Source organism: Chrysemys picta, chromosome 4, assembly GCF_011386835.1.
Source record: "Chrysemys picta bellii isolate R12L10 chromosome 4, ASM1138683v2, whole genome shotgun sequence".
In the NCBI taxonomy this organism is placed as follows: Eukaryota; Metazoa; Chordata; order Testudines; family Emydidae; genus Chrysemys; species Chrysemys picta.
This window is the reverse complement of record NC_088794.1, coordinates 8,133,189-8,149,857: the sequence shown is the minus strand read 5'-3', so window position 1 is coordinate 8,149,857 and position 16,669 is coordinate 8,133,189. Positions and strand designations below refer to the sequence as shown.

The following is a 16,669-nucleotide window of genomic DNA, read 5'->3' as shown; positions in this document are numbered from 1 at the left end:
GATCGGAGCCAGCGCCCCCTAGAGGGGAAAGGCTCCAGGTCCGTCTCCCACCGCAAATGCACACAAACAGGCTGTATATGAAAATAGAAAGCTCTATTTCAGAGTTATTCTGCCCCCTGGTGCTCAGACTGCTTTATGGGGCGGGGGGGGGGGGTGAGGGGCAGAGAGGATGGTACAAAAGTTCCCCCCACATTTCAACCCCAAAGGATCTGGGAAGGAGCTCCCCTGAGCCATTCACATCATCCCCCGTTGGAATTAAGGGGGGGGCCTTGGTCTCACCCCCATGCCCCCCCGCTGAATTTGGGACCCCCCCACACTTAAAACCAAGTATCCTCTTTTTACCCCCATTGGAATTAAAGGTGGGGGGCCACAGATTCACCCCATATTCCCTCCCTGGAAAGTGGGGTCCCTTCTCCTAGTATGGGGGGGCTCTCTGTCCCCCCTCTTGAATGTACGGGTTCCTCGTGCTCCTGCCTCCAAAAATCCCATCTCCTGCTAAGATCAGGGTCACTTCTATGTTTCCTCCATGATTCTTAAGGGGTGTCAAAGCCCCCCACATTCCTCAGCAAAAAGCTGGAGGGGCTATTGGAATGGGGGACCCCTCCCTTCCCCCCAGTAAAGAGGGGTCCAATTCTCCCATCTGAAATGGGGGCTTCCCTTCTCCCACAAGTCTAGTGTCGCCTCCCTGTACTCCACCGAATCTGGGGTGTCTCCCCCATGGCAGTGAAGGGGTTCTCCAATCTCCCCAGGAAATCGGGGTCCCGTCCTGAAATGGGGGCCTGCTCCTCTGCCCGCCGCGTCACAGGCTGCCCAGCGCCTGCCCCACCCGCACCCTGCGCCCAGCACTGGTGCGGAAGCCAAAGCACCGGGGCCCCTGGAAGAGAAGGACGATGGTGGAGCCCAGGTTGAACTCGCCTAGGCCAGATCCCTTGGGGGTGGGGACCCCGTCTGGCCCTGCCCAAGCCAAGTAGCTGAGGTCGTGGTAGCGGCCCTGCACGTGGCGGGCGCAATTGGTGTGAAGGTCCTGCCGGAGAGAAAGGGGGCCATGGTTACCATGGTGACAGGTACCCCCTTGTTCCACGTCTGCTCTGGCTCGCAAGAGCCATGTGACTGTGCGCTCACCCCCCCCCCCCCCATGCAATCCCACGGGAGCACGTGCTCACTAGCCCCCCCCATGTGCAATCCCACCAGAGCATGCGCTCACCAGGCCCCCCCACATGCAATCCCATGGGCGCACATGCTCACCGGGAGGCCCCCCATGTGCGATCGTACAAGTGCACGCACACTTACCAGGGCCCCCCTTGTCTGATCCCACAAATGCGTGTGCACGCACCAGGGACCCCCCACGTGAGATTCCACAAGCACACACATACTCACCAGGGCCTCCCCCACATCTGACCGTGCGAGCATGTGCACGCTCACCAGGACCCCCCACATCTGATCGTGCAAGTGTGTGCACACTTGCCAGGGCCCCCCCACATGCAATCCCATGAGCCTGTGCGTGCTCACCAGGACTCCCCCCGCGTGCGGACCCCACAAGCACACACGCTCACCAGGGACCCCATCAGGACAGCAGAGGGTTGTCCCCCTCTCCAGGGCTCCCAGTTCTCTCTGCCCCCAGCCCCACCTGGTCGCAGTAGATGCGGATGGAGCCCACGTTGGTGGCCCCCACGGCAGTCAGGGAGAAGAAGCCGTGAGCCCACTCCCCGCTCAGCACCACCCGCTCGTTGTGGCAGAACAGCCCCGGGATCCAGCGCACCACACTCGGGCTCACCGACATCAGGGAGCCTGCCACGGACGGGCACGGGGCAGGGCAGGCAGACAGATGGGAGGGAAGAGGAGACCCCAGCGTGAGTGACAATCGGGTCCAGGCCCCCCGCCTCCGCAGCCTGCTCCCCCCTTGGCTGTGCCGTACCAGGAAAGTGCCGGCGGTGCCGGATGTGCCAGTCGGTGGGCGAATGGAAGCGGTGGTAGTCACCCGGCGCTAGATAGATGATGCACTGATAGAGCCGGTGCCCCCGGCGCCACCATGGGGAGAGATCCCGGCCTGGGGAAGAGAGACGGACAGCAAAGGGTTAATCTGCACCTGCCTTGGATTGGGGGACACACATACACACGGATTGTCCCCCCCAGCGTGGCCCCTTTGGCCCCCAGATTGGCCCCTGGGATCTATCCCAGCCACCCCCCCTGGATTGGATCCTAAGCCCAACCCCCACATCAGCCCACCCCGAACCCCTCGCTCACCCCCATCTTCCCTCCAGTCCTGGGGCCCGAGGAAGCTCTCCAGGGAGTACGTCACCCCCTTCACCTGCTCCAGGCGGCTCCTCCGCACCCGGCCCAGGTGCACGATGCAGCCATCTGCCGGGCTGACCTGCAACCAGCCGGGACAGGATGAGAAGCGGGGATGGCCTCACATGGGGATTCACGAGGGCAGGCCAGGGTGTTCACACCTGTGCCAGCTGAGCAAAGATGGGGGCACTCCCAAACCCCAGGGAGCAGCGCCCTGGGAAGGCAGGGGCAGGGCTCTGGGGAGGGCCCGTGCCGGCCCGTGCACAGACAGTGCAAAGCTCTCGTGAAAAGCCAGGCTGTGAAAGCACCAGGCCCGGAGCCCTGGGGAATGTGCTTGTGTCTCACACGCGAGGGAGGCTCATGTGCCGCTGCTGGCACAGCCATGTTGAGCTCGCAGCGCTGCTGGGCACACACGCGGGCCAAGGCAGGCGGGGAGGTCTGGGACCCTGGGGAGCCTGGCCTCAGGGAGGGATGTGCATGTGTATTGTCACTGTGGGCATCGGGACATACCATGTCAAAGGGGTTTCATGGGAAGGGAAGACCCATGATATGGGGTACAGGGGGGAGGGGAGAATGAGACATACCATGTGGAGGGGGGATGGGACATACCATAATTTGTGCAGGAGGGGTGGGACATACCATGCCATGGTGAGGGGAGAACAAAATGCAACCAATCATATTGTAGGGGGTGCAGGAGTGGAAGGTAACGGTAACGTGGAGGGGTGGGATTGAACATACCATCCCATGAGGAGCTTTGCTGGGGAAGGGGGGACCTGCCATGACATAGAAAGGCAATGAAGGGGCCGGTCAAGATATACCATGTCATGGGAGGGCAATGGGGTGGCAGGGTGGAACATACCATGCCATGGGAGAACAATGGGAGGGACCTACCATGTCATGGGAGGGCAATGGGGGAGCTGGGTAGGACATACCATGCCATGGGAGAACAATGGGAAGCACCATCACCTACCATGTCATGGGGGTCCAGGGCACGACATACCATGCCATGGAAGAGCAATGGGGGCAGGCCGGGAAATACCATGCCATGGAAGGGCAATGGGGGGCAAGGTGGGATGTACCATGTCATGGGAGGGCAATGGGGGGGGCAAGGCGGGACGTACCATGCCATGGGAGGGCAATGGGGGGGACAGAGCAGGACATACCATGTCATAGGGTGCGATGGGACGCACCCAGGGCTTGAGCGGGCGCCGGAAGAGCTCCCCAAGGCTGCGGTAGCCACTCAGATCTTCCTCAGCCGCCTCGGCCATGTTGACGGAGAAGGCCCAGACGTAGAGCGCCAGCAGGGGGCGTCGCAGCCAGCGGGGCAGCGCCAGCCCTGTCAGCACCCCCCAGAGTCGCGAGAGCAGCCGGGTGGGGGCGCAGCAGTACAAGGCCTGCAGCGGGGAGAGTCAGCAGGGGGCACTCGCCCCATAGAGCCCCCTATATACCCCCTCCCCCCACTCCTCCCCTCCCACCCCAGATCCCTCCCATCCCTTCTTCTGTCCCCCTTCTCCCCAGTTCCTCCCCCTCGCTGGCCCCTTCTCTACCCCCCATGCCCTGACCTTGCTGGTGGGCTGCAGCCCAGCACGGGTGAGGGGCTTGAGAATCTGCCAGGAGCGGAGCCGCAGGGCATGGCCAGGAATCCGGGGTAGATGGCGCCGCAGGGAAAGCCTGGGGATGGCCATCCTGGGGGGACACGTACAGCACCATGCACACACCACGGCTCACCCCTGGGGGAGAAACCGGGACAGGGAATGGGACCCAGGCACTGGGCACTCACCCCTGGGAATTATGAGATGCTCTGCACAGCCTGCCTTTGCCTGGGAGATCCCAGCCTGGGGCAAAGGGGAGTCACTGCCCCAGGGGCATCCCCCAAAGTCAGGCTGGGTCCCCCACGCCCATCAGGAGAGCAGTGCCCAGGCTTGGGGCTGCCATGGGGCCAGACAGCACCCCCAAGACAGAGCCAGCCCACTCCCCGAGACCACACAGTTACACACAGCATAACACAAACACACAGATACACGGTGTCATACACACAGAGCAGAACAATGTTGTGCACAGGCACAGTGTAACACACAGAGCGTAACACACAGAGCATAGCAATATAACACACACACTCTGATAGACACACAGCAAAAGTGTTGCACATACAAATGTAAAACACATAGGGTGTAACACACAAAGAGAGCATAAACCAGTGTAAAACACTAAGTGTAACACAGAAAGCGTAACCGCGTCACACACAGAGCACAGTGTCACACACACACCGAGATACTCTTTGTGTGTGTCTGTGTGTAACAGTTGCACACACAAATGTAATACATACACAGGGAAAAACACATACAGTTTATTGTATCACACTCAGAGCACAGTGTAATTCACACACACTATGTCTATGTGTAACATGCAGTGTAACACACGTCACACACATGCATAGACACAGTATCATGTACACACAGATAATAACATGGTGTAACACACACAGAGACATACACACACATAACACACAGCAGCTGAGGGTGGGCTGTGACTCCTGAAAACCTACAGACACAGCCACCCACTCTCACACAGAGGAAACATGCACAAATATACACATACCCACTGACGCACAGTGGCTGGGAGAGAGACTCCTGGCCTTTGGGTCCCACACACACGGAACAGGACACCCCCCCACACGCATTAATAACATAACACACACCTGCCCTGAGTGACACACCCTACTGTTTATACACACAGGAAACAAAGCTCACACACACTCACTGACAGCATACGGTACAACCGGCACAGATACAACACACACATTTGACACAATGACCCACACCCTGCAACATGCACACACGCACACACTGATAGCAGGACAGCGACTCTCAGACAGCTGATATCTACTGATGCTGGTGCATGCATACGCACACACACCCCACAACTCAGCACAGACACCCCCCAGCAGCCTCCTACAATATGGCACACAGAATGACAGTGACACACACTCACACACAAAAGGGCATGCAGAACAAGACACACACACTGACATACAATCACACACACGAGGGTACAGAAACTACTCCTAACACACAATCACACACACTATAACAATAGAGGGTAACATTCACACAAACACAAAATTGCACACACACAGAGAACACTAACACAATCACAAACACACACAGAAAAACACTGAATGACACTAACACAAAATCACACCCACTACAAGGGTACAGAGAATAACACACACACAGAGAATGACAACAACACACAAATCACCACACACACACACAGGGCGAAGCCAACCCAGACACACTCACTGGGAGCAAGGATGTTGCTGGCCGGGATCCGTCTCTTCCACCTCGCCAGTGCTCAGCGATGGCCATCACACCACATGTGCACAATGACTCACAAGACTTGCACGGAGGGGCCGGGCCCTCCCTCATGAAATTGGCTCCGCACAAGCCTATGGTCTCATCATCACCCCACACAGCAGGACCGTGACATCACCTGGCCACGCACACACGGTGGGATTGCAAACAGTAGGGGCTTGAACTATGCCCCAGATACGGCTGCATCTCAGCCCAGGCGAGGGATCCCTGTATAAACAGCCCCTGTGCCCCACCCTGGAGGTGGCTGCATCTCAGTGCCAGGCAAGGGACCCCTGTATAAACAGCCCCCGAACTTCACCTCAGAGGGAGCTGCAACACAACGCCAGAAAAGGGATCCCCGTATAAACAGTCCCCACACCCTGCACCAGAGGTGGCTGCATCTCAGTGCTGGGTGAGGGATCGCCGTATAAACAGCCCCTGCACCTCAACCAAGAGGTGGCTGCATCTCAGCTGTGCCCCCTAGCAGGGAAAAGCCCCATGTCTATGTCTATATATAAAATCTTTATTCCCAGCAGTACAGGGGTGCAGAGCACGTTGGATTCACAGTGTGTGTAACTGGTCCCACATGGAGCTGGATCGAATCTGCATCCTTCAGCCACTGGTCCCAGTCAACTCACTGGGGTGAGCCCACTAAGGCACAGAACGTTTTGGTCTCGTTGGGGTTGCTGGGGAGGGGGGCAGGTCTACAGGACTTTCTTGTCCTTTGGGGTCCAATCCAGACGCCATTCCTCTGCTCCAAGCAGGTTCCGATCCGTGACCCAGCCTGCCGAGACCAGCCCTGCAAGAGACAGACCAGCCCAGGGCCAGGAGATGGTGTGTGTGTTTCCCCAGCAGGGGGCGCTCTCCATGGGACAGGGGACACCCCAGGCAGGGCCGGCTCCAGGCACCAGCTTGGCAAGCTGGTGCTTGGGGCGGCCACTCCGGACAGGGGCGGCAGGTCCAGCTATTCGGCAGCAATTTGGCGGACGGTCCCTCACTCCGCCTGGGAGTGAAGGACCTTCCGCCGAATTGCCGTCGCAGATCGCGATCGCGGCTTTTTTTTTTTTTGTGGCTGCTTGGGGCGGCCAAAACCCTGGAGCCGTCCCTGACCCCAGGGCTGGAAATGCAGTGGGTGGGGGTCTCTCTCCAATCTCCCCAGGGCGGGGGCCAATGGGGAAGCCCCATGCGCCGAGAGCATGGGGGGTGGGGTCTCCACAGCACAGGGTGCTCTTCCCAGGGCCCGGGGCCCTGCAAGGGGTGGGACCAGGACTGGGAGTGCAAGGGGTGGGGATGTTCCCCAGCAGGGGGCGCTCTCCCCAGGCAGGGGGACACAGGGAAGGGCCGGGGCTGAGTGCAGGGGGTGGGGATGTTCCCCAGCAGGGGGCGCTCTCCCCAGGCAGGGGGACACAGGGAAGGGCCGGGGCTGAGTGCAGGGGGTGGGGATGTTCCCCAGCAGGGGGCGCTCTCCACAGGCAGGGGGACACAGGGAAGGGCCGGGGCTGAGTGCAGGAGGTGGGGATGTTCCCCAGGAGGGGGCGCTCTCCCCAGGCAGGGGGACACAGGGAAGGGCCGGGGCTGAGTGCAGGGGGTGGGGATGTTCCCCAGCAGGGGGCGCTCTCCCCAGAGAGGAGCAATAGGGGTGCTCCCAGTTACCTGCTAGGAACCGTGGGAACAGCCTGTCCAGCAGCTGGTGAGTTTCCGTCAGCACAGCCCAGACCTCTCCGTCAGGGGCTGAAAGACACAACAGAGCTGGCTGTGGATGAAGGGTAGGTGCTGGGAAACCCCTAGATGAGCCCCCCTCCTCCCCCCACAGGATCAGGCACAGGGGGTGTCTGGTCACCCCGCCCCTCACCTCCACACAGCTGCCTTTGCAGCTTCTGTAGCATCTCTTCCTCCACGGCACCTGGGGGCAGGGCCTGGCACAGCAGGGTCTCCAGCAGCAGGGCGTGGGAACAGGCCTGGATGGTGTCCACACTGCTCGCCCCATGGCGCAGGGCCACAGCCACGGTGCCTGTGGGGAGAAGGACACAGCAGGGTGTCCCGCACCATCTCACCACACCGCCATCCCAGACGCTTGTGTCCCATTTCCCTCCCCAGTCTCCTACGGCTGCCGTGCCAGGCACCAGGGTCCCATTTCCCTTCTTGGTCTCTGCCCCCTATGGCTGCCATCCCAGACACCTGGGTCTCATTCCTCCTCCCGGTCCCTCCTCACCAGCTTTTCGGTTCAGAGCGATTAGATAGTTCCTCAAGTTGCCCTCACAGGCCTGCTGGAACTCAGCTACGCTGTGGGATAGACAGAGGGAAAGAATACGCAAAGAAGAAGTGAGGTTTTTTACCCTCAAAAGCTTATGCCCAAAGAAATGTGTTAGTCTTTAAGGTGACACCGGGCTCCTTGTTGTTTTTGCAAAGAAGGAGATGCTCACTATGAATGGACCAGACATGTTTAGCCTCTGGAACTCCCCGCCACAAGATGTTACAGGGAGAAGATCCACCAAAGACACACAGGTTTCTATGAGCAGGAACCGCAACTAGAATAAATGTGTCAAGAGGTCTCCCTAGAGACTTGTGCTGGCTGGGCCGAGGGGCCAATCCCTGGGGAGGGATGAGGGACAAGTTAAATCTGTTACTCACCTGGAGACCAGCAGGTGGAGTGGGGCTCCTAGAGTTATCCTGAGATGCTGCTGGAATTCTGTGGACAGGTGAGGAGCAAAGAGTCTAGTCAGTTGGGTATGGGGGGAAATGGGACACGGGCCTTTCCCCTATCTGGGGCACTGGCTCCAATCCCGCCCAAGGGTGGGGGGACTGGCTGGCTTAGGGGGGCAGGGAATGGGACATGGGGCCTTTCCCCTCTCGGGAGAATTGGTCTCTCTGCATCTGCCCATGCTGGGGTTCTCCTCTTCCCCTCTCCCCCTGTATCCTCTTTCCCCCGTGGTCACCTGGCAGCAGGGGTTCCCGTGGGTTGGCATGGGTGGGCATGGGCACACAGCCCTGGCACAGGAAGTGGCGCAGGGCGAGGCGCAGCCGGGCCCGGTTGAGCGTCTCCATGCAGACGGCGCGCACGGCCCGGTAGTTGGCGTAGAGGTGTAGAGCCGTGAACAGGCCATAGAGGGCGTAGGTGAGCCTGTGGGGGAGGGCAGAGACAGGGGCAGGCCCAGCCAGACCCACAATCCCCCACAATCCCCTCTGCCTGCCACAACCCTGCCCACAATTCCTTTTGCCTCCCACCTCCCATAATCCCCCACAATCCTTCCCACAATCCCCTGCACCCCCCGCCTCCCACAATCCCCTGACCCTCCCACTCCCCAACACTTGTGCTATCCCTGCCCTTGGGGTCACTCACTGGAGCCTGTCGGTGACGAGGGGGATGAGGAGGAGGCTAACGAGCAGGCCGGCTAAATTCACCAGGGTCTCCTGGGGGGGAGAGGAGTGAGTGAGGGCATCTGCAGAGGTGGGGTACAACCCCCACCGCCCCGGGCATTTCCGCCCTGCTGCATTCTGGGAGAGTCTGTCCCCTCTGCCCCCTGGAGCGCCCCCACCCGCTGCACTGTGGAGTGCCCCTTAACATTGGCCCCAGCAGGATCCCACCTGGCTCCCATCCTTGGCCGAAACGTCCGCCATGTTGTCCCGCCGGGCCTGGTGCATGGTGAGGGCTGCCCGGGTGGCGCCTCCAGCTACTCCCACGATGCACTGGGGCAGAGAGAGAGGAAAGGGGTTCGGGTGTGGGGTGCAGGACTCATGCCAACGAGAGTCGGTGGGAAAGACTTAAGACAGAGCCGTATCCCATGGGAATATGAGGTTCCCATGAAATCAGGGCGGCTCCAGACGAATTTCATCGGGGGGAAAAAAAGAAAACGGGGACAAAAATGTTCCGACAATGTCCCTACTCTTGATTTAGAAAATACTGTTTGTTTGGATTGTTTTTATTTTGTTTTGGTATCGATGGCCATAGAATTCTCTAGTGCATCGACCCCACTATGGGGTTCATGCTGTGTTATATAGTACAAAGAGGTGACAATGAAGGAAAATGTTTCCAAGGAGCTGCAATGAAGGTTTTCTGGAATTTTCCGTCGTGGAGAATATCGAAACGGTCAGGTTTTGCTCTGATGGAGAATGCAGCCAAATTTCAAAAGCACAAACTCCTTCGTGAAATGGAACTTCTGCCGTCCACGCGGCTCTGATGCCATCCCCTGCTCCTCTGCCAATCCTTTGCCCCAGCGCCAACCCCCTACCAATCACCCCATGCCAACCCCTCCCCCTGTGCCAATGCCCCAATCCCCCAATGCCAACCCTTCACCCACATCACACCAGCCCCCTCCCCTGAACCAACCCTCTTCCCCTCAGGCCAATCCCCCCACCAACTCCCAAAGTCAACCCCTTGCATCAATCCCCTCACCCCACACGCCAAACCCCCTCATGCCAACCCACTCCCTGCTACCTTGAAGAAGCCGCTGGTGCAGACGATGAGAGTGAAGCATGCTGGGAAGGCAGGGGCCAAGATCTCCATGAAGATGGCCAGGTCATTGAGCCCATCTGCAAAGAGCCTACAGGGCACAAGGGGCAAGAGTGGTGGGGCATTGCAGGGTTAGAGCTCACGTGTCACTCAATGGGGTTCAGAGGACACTGGGCACTAAACAGGGGTCAGAGGTTCATGATTGCCTGCTGATGGTCAGGGGTGAAGGGTTAGAGGTCATGAGGGAGGTCAGAGGGCACTCAACAGGCTATGAGGTTGAGAATTGCACCACGAGGTTCAAAGAGTGAAGGTCACCAAGGGGTTGAGGTCAAAGGTCAAGTATCGCTCAACAAATGTCAAAAGTCGAGGTTCACTCAATGGGGGTCAGAGGGCAAAGGTCACACCATGCAGTCACAAGGCAAGTATTGCACAATGGACGGTCAGAAGATGAAGATCAGGATTGTCCAATCACGTGCAGAGGACAAGACCAATGCATTTAAGTTTCAGAGGTCAAAGATCATGTAATGGTCAGCAAGCGGGGATCTGCCATGGGGATATTAGGATGAGGGGCATCCCAGGCTGTCGGGGTGAAGGGCACCCTGGGGATGAGGGGTTGTGGGAGGGATGTCCTGGGGAAAGGAGGGGGCCAGGTCCTTTCCTCACTCACCTCCACTGCTTGGCGTCACAGTCCAGTTTGCTCCTGGGGGGAGGGAGAGAAGAGGTCACGAGGGGAGATAACCTCACCAGCACTGGTGACCCAGAAACCTCCCCCTCCATAGAGTGTGCCACTCACCCTTTCATCCAGGCAAAAAGGATCCGGCCAAGCATCCCCGTCCCGTCTGCAGGGGAGACAGAGAGGGCTGTCAGGGGCAGCGAAGGAAATGGCAGATCCCGCAGGGTGAATGGGGGGTTCAGGGGAGTCTGGGGGATACTGTTGAGGTTAGTGGGAGGAAGGGAGCGATGTCCCAGGCTGGCATACATCAAGGAGGGGAACTCAGGTATGGGGCAGTCCCAGGCCGGGATGGATTCACATATTCATTGATTCCAAGGCCAGAAGGGACCATTGCGATCATCTCAGCTGACCTCCTGGATAACACAGGCCAGAGACCTGCCCCAGGGTAATTCCTAGAATGGAGCTTCTAGAAAAACATCTAAACTTGATTTTAAAATTGTCAGTGATGGAGAATCCACCACAACCCTGGGTAAATTGTTCCAGTGGTTAATTCCTCCCACTGTGAAATACTTACCCTTATTTCCAGTCTGAACTTGTCTAGATCCTGTTACACCTCCCTCTGCTAGACTGAAGAGCCCACTATTAAATATTTGTTCTCCATGTAGGTACTTACTGACTGTGATCGAGTCACCCCATAACCTTCTCTTTGTTCAGCTAAAGAGATTGAGCTCCTTGGGTCTGTCACTATAAGGCAGGTTTTCTAATCCTTTAATAATTCTCGTGTCTCTTCTCCGACCCCTCTCCAATGTATCAACATCCTTCTGGAATTGTGGGTTCCAGCACTGGACACAGCAGCAGACGCACCAGGGATAAATACAGAGGTAAAATAACCTCTCTGCTCCTACTCAAGATCCCCGTTTATGCATCCCAGGATCGCATGACTTCTTTTGGCCACAGCTTCGCACTGGGGGTTCCCGTTCAGCTGATTATCCACCAGGACTTCCAAATCTTTTTCAGCATCCCTGCTTCCCAGGACAGAGTCCCCCCATCCTGTAAGTCTGGCCCACACTCTTTTGTTCCTATACCTATATATTTAGCTGTATCAAAACGTGTATTGTTCACCTGAGCCCAGCTCAACTGATCCCTCTGTATCAGTGACCTCTCCTCTTTGTTATTTCCCACTCCCCAGACTTTTTGTGTCATCAGCGATGATTTTATGTTTTCTGGCGAGTCATTAATGCGAATATTAAACAGCAAAGGGCCAGAAACCGATCTCTGCAGGACCCCACTGGTAACACACCCATTCGGTGAGAATTCCCCATTCACAGGCACATTTTGATACCTGTCCGTTAGCCAGTTTTCAATCCATTTGATGTGGGCCACGTTCATTTTACATCGTTCTAGTTTTTTTAATCAAAATGTAGTGCGGTACCAAGTGAAAAGCCTTACAGAAGTCTATTACAAGTGTGACCTTTATCAAACTTGTAATCTTACCCAAAACAAAGTGATCAGTGAGTGTGACAGGCCCTATTTTCCTATAAATCCATATCAACTGGCATTAATTATATTATCCTCCTTTATTCTTCCTTAATGAAGTCCCGTATCAGCTGATCCATTTTCTTGGCTGGGATCGATGTCAGGCTGATGGGCCTATAATTACTCAGGTCATTCTGTTTACCCCTTTTTAAATGTTGTCACATGAGCTGTCTTCCAGTCTTCTGGGACTTCCCCAGTGCTCCAAGACTTATTGAAAATCAACATTTACAGTCCAGGAAGCTCCTCGGCCAGCTCTTTTAAAACTCTTGGATGCAAGTTATCTGGACCTGCTGATTTTAAAATGTCCAACTTAAGTAGTTACTTAGTTACTATCCCTTTAGAGATACTAGTGGAATGGAAAAAAGTGTGATTCTGTTATATGACAACATCATTTGTTTTTGCCCTAAATGCAGAACGAAAACATTGAACACTCTTGCCTTTTCTGCATTATTATTATTAATTAGACCATTTCCATCTAGTCATGGACCAATACCGCTGTCAGGATTCTTTTTGTTCCTAATATACTTAAAAAGCTCCTTCTTACTGTCCTTAACTCTGCTGGTCATAGATTTCTCCTTGTGTCTCTTTGCTTCCTTTATCAATTTTCTGCAACTCCTAGCTTCTGATTTATAATCATTACTATGAGGTTTCCCCTTTCTTCTAGTCATTACATGTTATTTTTATATTTTTGAAGCTGCTGTCACTTCCCCACCAGTTTTTTAACCAATATGGCCTTCTTCGATGGTGGGATCAGAGGTAGGGATTTGTGGAGTGGGTGTCTCCAGGGTGATTCAGGGGTGTGTGTCTCACCTTTGAGTATCCAGGTGACTGTGGCTGCAGCAACAGTCGAGGTCTGGTCCCCCACGCCCACCCCCTTCAGCACGGCCTGCGTGGCCAGCGCCCCCGTGATGCTGCTGGCAAAGGCCTGGGGGGGAACAGGGGAGGCTGTTACTATTGGGGGAGGGGCAAGTACGCTGACCAACCTCTCCCCACCCCTGGCTTCCCAGTGCTCACCATTACCCCCATCACACCCTTCTGCCCTCAGCCAGTCCCCCCCACACCCCAGTACTATAAAGAGGGGGACTGGGCCACACCCCATTGCACTCTGACCCCCCAAAACCCACTGCTAAGGTTCCCTTGCCCCCCCAGGGTACTCCCTCCTCCAAGGGTTGGAGCTGGGTCCCCTTCCCCCGCAGCGCCCCCCTCCCCCAGGACTGGGTCTGCTTGACTCCCAGTGCACCCCCAATCCCCCAGGTCGGGGGCTGAGTCCCTTCCTCCCCCAGAGCTGGGGTGAGTCTCCCCCACTTCACTGCCTCACCTGCACGGTGTCCCATATCTGGTAGGGCAGGTAGTCCTGGCTCACACTCTCAGGGTACCCCTGGGGCAGAAACACGGACTGCAGTGGAGAAAAGTGGGGGCCAAGGGTGAGCAGAACAGGGACCTTCCCCTGGGAATCAGAGACCACACTTCCCTCCCTGACATCTCCACCTGGGCAACAGCAAGCCCTGCCCCCCCACAAATTCTCCAACCCCCCGTAAACTCCTCCGAGGCCCCCAATCTCCCTTCCCCTTGCCTCCTTCCCTCTACACCCTCAGCTCGCCTTCATAACCTCCAACTCCTCCCCACTCAGATGCAGCCTGGCTGAGCCCCCTAACCAATCTGTGCCCCCCACCCTGATCCCTTGGGCCCCCCAATTTACCCCTCTGAGTTCTGAATCTCTCCTCCTCTGCCCACCTCTGAATTACCCGTCAGCCCTCCTGGCTCCCCCCAACTCCCCATCTTTGCCCTTTGACCCCCCCACCCCTCGTCTCACCATGAAGATCTCCTTTAGTGAGCGCCATCCCACACGCCCCGGCTCATCCCCCACACAGCTTAGGTGCCCGTCGGGTGAGGGCAGGTAGCAACGGGCACCACGGGAGCCGTACTGCTCCGTGCAGAGCGGCTGGACCCCCAGGCTGGGCATGGCCGGAGCCGGGTCTGGGGGGGAGAGAGGCGTTAGACAGAGCAAGGAGTCATCCATGGCACAAGAAGAGAACACAACACACTGACTGCATACACACACACACAATGTCACACGTACACACAGCACACAAACACCCAGTGTAATGCAGAGACTGCACATGCTCAGCGTTACACTCGGTGTGTGCGCACAGTCAGTGCATTGCACGCCGTGGGCATGTTACAGCGGGTGTGGGCACGCGCAATCTGAATGCAGCCTTTGTCTGTGGTGAGTGTGTTACACTCTGTGTGCGCATTAGTGCACGTGTGCAGTCTGTGTTACGCTGTGTGTGAGAGTATGGTGTGTGTGCTACACATTTTGTGTACATGTGTGGTAAATGTTGCACATGTGCATTCATGTTACACTGCATACGTGTTACACTGTGTGTATGTGGGTGGGTGGGTGTGCATGTTATGCTCTGTACGTGTGCGCAGTGTGTATTACATGCTCTGTGCATGTCCATTGCACTGTGTGTGCATTACATGTGGTGTGCATGTGTGTTACACTCTGTGTGTGCCTGTTACACACTCTCAATGTGTGCTACACTGTGTTACATGCTCTGTGTGTGTGCATGTGTGGGTGTTACACTGTGTTACATGCTGTGTATTATATGTTGTGTGTGTGCACGCATGTGGGTGTTACTGTCTGTTACGTGCTCTGTGCACATGTGTGGGTGTTAGACTCTGTGTGTTACATTCGCTGTGTGTGTGCATGTGTGTGTGTGTTACACTCCATGTGTTATGTTGTGTGTGCATGCACAGGTTTGGGTGTTACATTGTGTGATAAATGCTTTCTATGTGCACATGCATGGTTATTACATGCTGTGTTACATGCTGTGTGTGTAGGTTACACTGTGCACACGTGTGGTTATTACACTCCGTGTGTTACATGCTGTGCGTGTGTGCATGTGTGTGGGTGTTACACTCTGTGTGTTAACATTGTGGGTGTGCAAGTGTGTGGGTGTTACACGCTGTGTGTTACACGTTGTGGGTGTGCACACGTGTGGGTATTACACACGCAGTGTAGCTGCCTGCACACACAGAGCTATAAATACGCTGTGGGTGTTGGGGGGGGGAAGTTAGTGAGTTACACTGACCCCCCCCCCCCCCCGCAGGCTGCACCCCGGGGCAGGGCAGGAGCGATGCGCCCCGCCGGCCCGGCGCTGCCGGAGGGACACGTTGGCGGGGGGAGGAGCCCGGGAAGCGCCCCGCCCCCCAGGCCGGGACACACCCCCGGGGCCGGGCTGCCCGCACTTACCTGGGCAGGGGGCGCGGGAGCAGCGGGGACCGAGGCTGGCAGGGTGCGGGGGACTCTAGGCAGTGGGGTTGTCGCGTGCCCCCACCCCCGCCCGGGGCATTATGGGGGGTGTAGTTTCCCCTGCGCAGGGCATTGTGGGGGGTGTAGTTTCCCCCACGCAGGGCATTGTGGGGGGTGCAGTCCCTGTCGCAGCACCCCAGCCGTGGGGCTAGGTGGGTTGCTGCAGAGCCCAATTCTCGCACTGGCTCATCTGCCTGCTGGGTCTCTGGTGGGGCCGGGCCACAAACCCAGCAGGGGAGGGTGGGGGGAGGGCGTGTATGGGGACAGAGCGAGATGGGGGGGTATGAGGATAGAGATATGGGGGGTATAGGGTTGGGGGTATGAGGATGGGGGTATATGGGGATAGAGAGATGGGGGTTGTATGGGGCTGGGAGGGGCTATAGGGATAGAGAGATGTGGAGGGGTATAGGGTTGGGGGTATAAGGGGATAGAGAGATGGGGGTTGTATGGGGCTGGGAGGGGCTATGGGGATAGAGAGATATGGAGGGGTATAGAGTTGGGGGTATAAGGGGATAGAGAGATGGGGGTTGTATGGGGCTGGGAGGGGCTATGGGGATAGAGAGATGCGGAGGGGTATAGGGTTGGGGGTATAAGGGGATAGAGAGATGGGGGTTGTATGGGGCTGGGAGGGGCTATGGGGATAGAGAGATGCAGAGGGGTATAGGGTTGGGGGTATAAGGGGATAGAGAGATGGGGGTTGTATGGGGCTGGGAGGGGCTATGGGGATAGAGAAATATGATGGGTATAGGGTTGGGGGAGTCTGTGGGGATATGATAGAGGTCTATAAAATCATGACCGGTGTAGAGAAAGTAGATAAGGAAGTGTTGTTTACTACCTCTCATAACACAAGAATTAGGGGTCACCAAATGAAATTAATAGGCAGCAGGTTTAAAACAAACAAAAGGAAGTATTTCTTGCCAGAGGCCAAGACTATAACAGGGTTCAAAAAAGAACTAGATACATTCATGGATGACAGGTCCATCAATGGCTATTAGCCAGGACGGTGTCCCTAGCCTCTATTTGCCAGAAGCTGGGAATGAGCAACCGGGAAT

General features: G+C 56.7%; 2 protein-coding genes across 5 annotated transcripts; both read right to left on the bottom strand.

Moving 5' to 3' along the window:
- Positions 1-76: 76 nt before the first annotated feature.
- Positions 77-6,005, bottom strand: LOC101932241 (phosphatidylserine decarboxylase proenzyme, mitochondrial-like). Of its 4 annotated transcripts, none has more exons than XM_024111965.3 (7): positions 5,592-6,005; positions 3,852-4,019; positions 3,453-3,683; positions 2,245-2,371; positions 1,916-2,047; positions 1,628-1,788; positions 77-1,024 (listed from the first exon to the last, which is right to left on the bottom strand). In XM_024111965.3, the coding sequence occupies exons 2-7, from the start codon at positions 3,972-3,974 to the stop codon at positions 800-802; spliced, it is 999 nt and encodes a 332-aa protein (XP_023967733.2). In that variant the 5' UTR covers positions 3,975-4,019; positions 5,592-6,005; the 3' UTR covers positions 77-799. The 4 variants fall into 4 exon arrangements, with proteins under 4 accessions (XP_023967733.2, XP_065450499.1, XP_042699704.2 ...); XM_065594427.1 differs by having other exon boundaries at positions 3,852-3,975; XM_042843770.2 differs by lacking the exon at positions 3,852-4,019.
- Positions 6,006-6,149: 144 nt separating this feature from the next.
- Positions 6,150-15,701, bottom strand: RUSF1 (RUS family member 1). The gene is made up of 15 exons (XM_005294206.5): positions 15,558-15,701; positions 14,115-14,278; positions 13,620-13,697; positions 13,112-13,226; positions 10,886-10,931; positions 10,760-10,792; positions 10,078-10,183; positions 9,228-9,329; positions 8,983-9,053; positions 8,579-8,763; positions 8,274-8,331; positions 7,855-7,925; positions 7,495-7,653; positions 7,296-7,373; positions 6,150-6,441 (listed from the first exon to the last, which is right to left on the bottom strand). Exons 2-15 carry the CDS (start codon positions 14,262-14,264, stop codon positions 6,347-6,349), a joined length of 1,347 nt encoding a protein of 448 aa, XP_005294263.2. The 5' UTR covers positions 14,265-14,278; positions 15,558-15,701; the 3' UTR covers positions 6,150-6,346.
- Between the last annotated feature and the right edge of the window lie 968 nt (positions 15,702-16,669).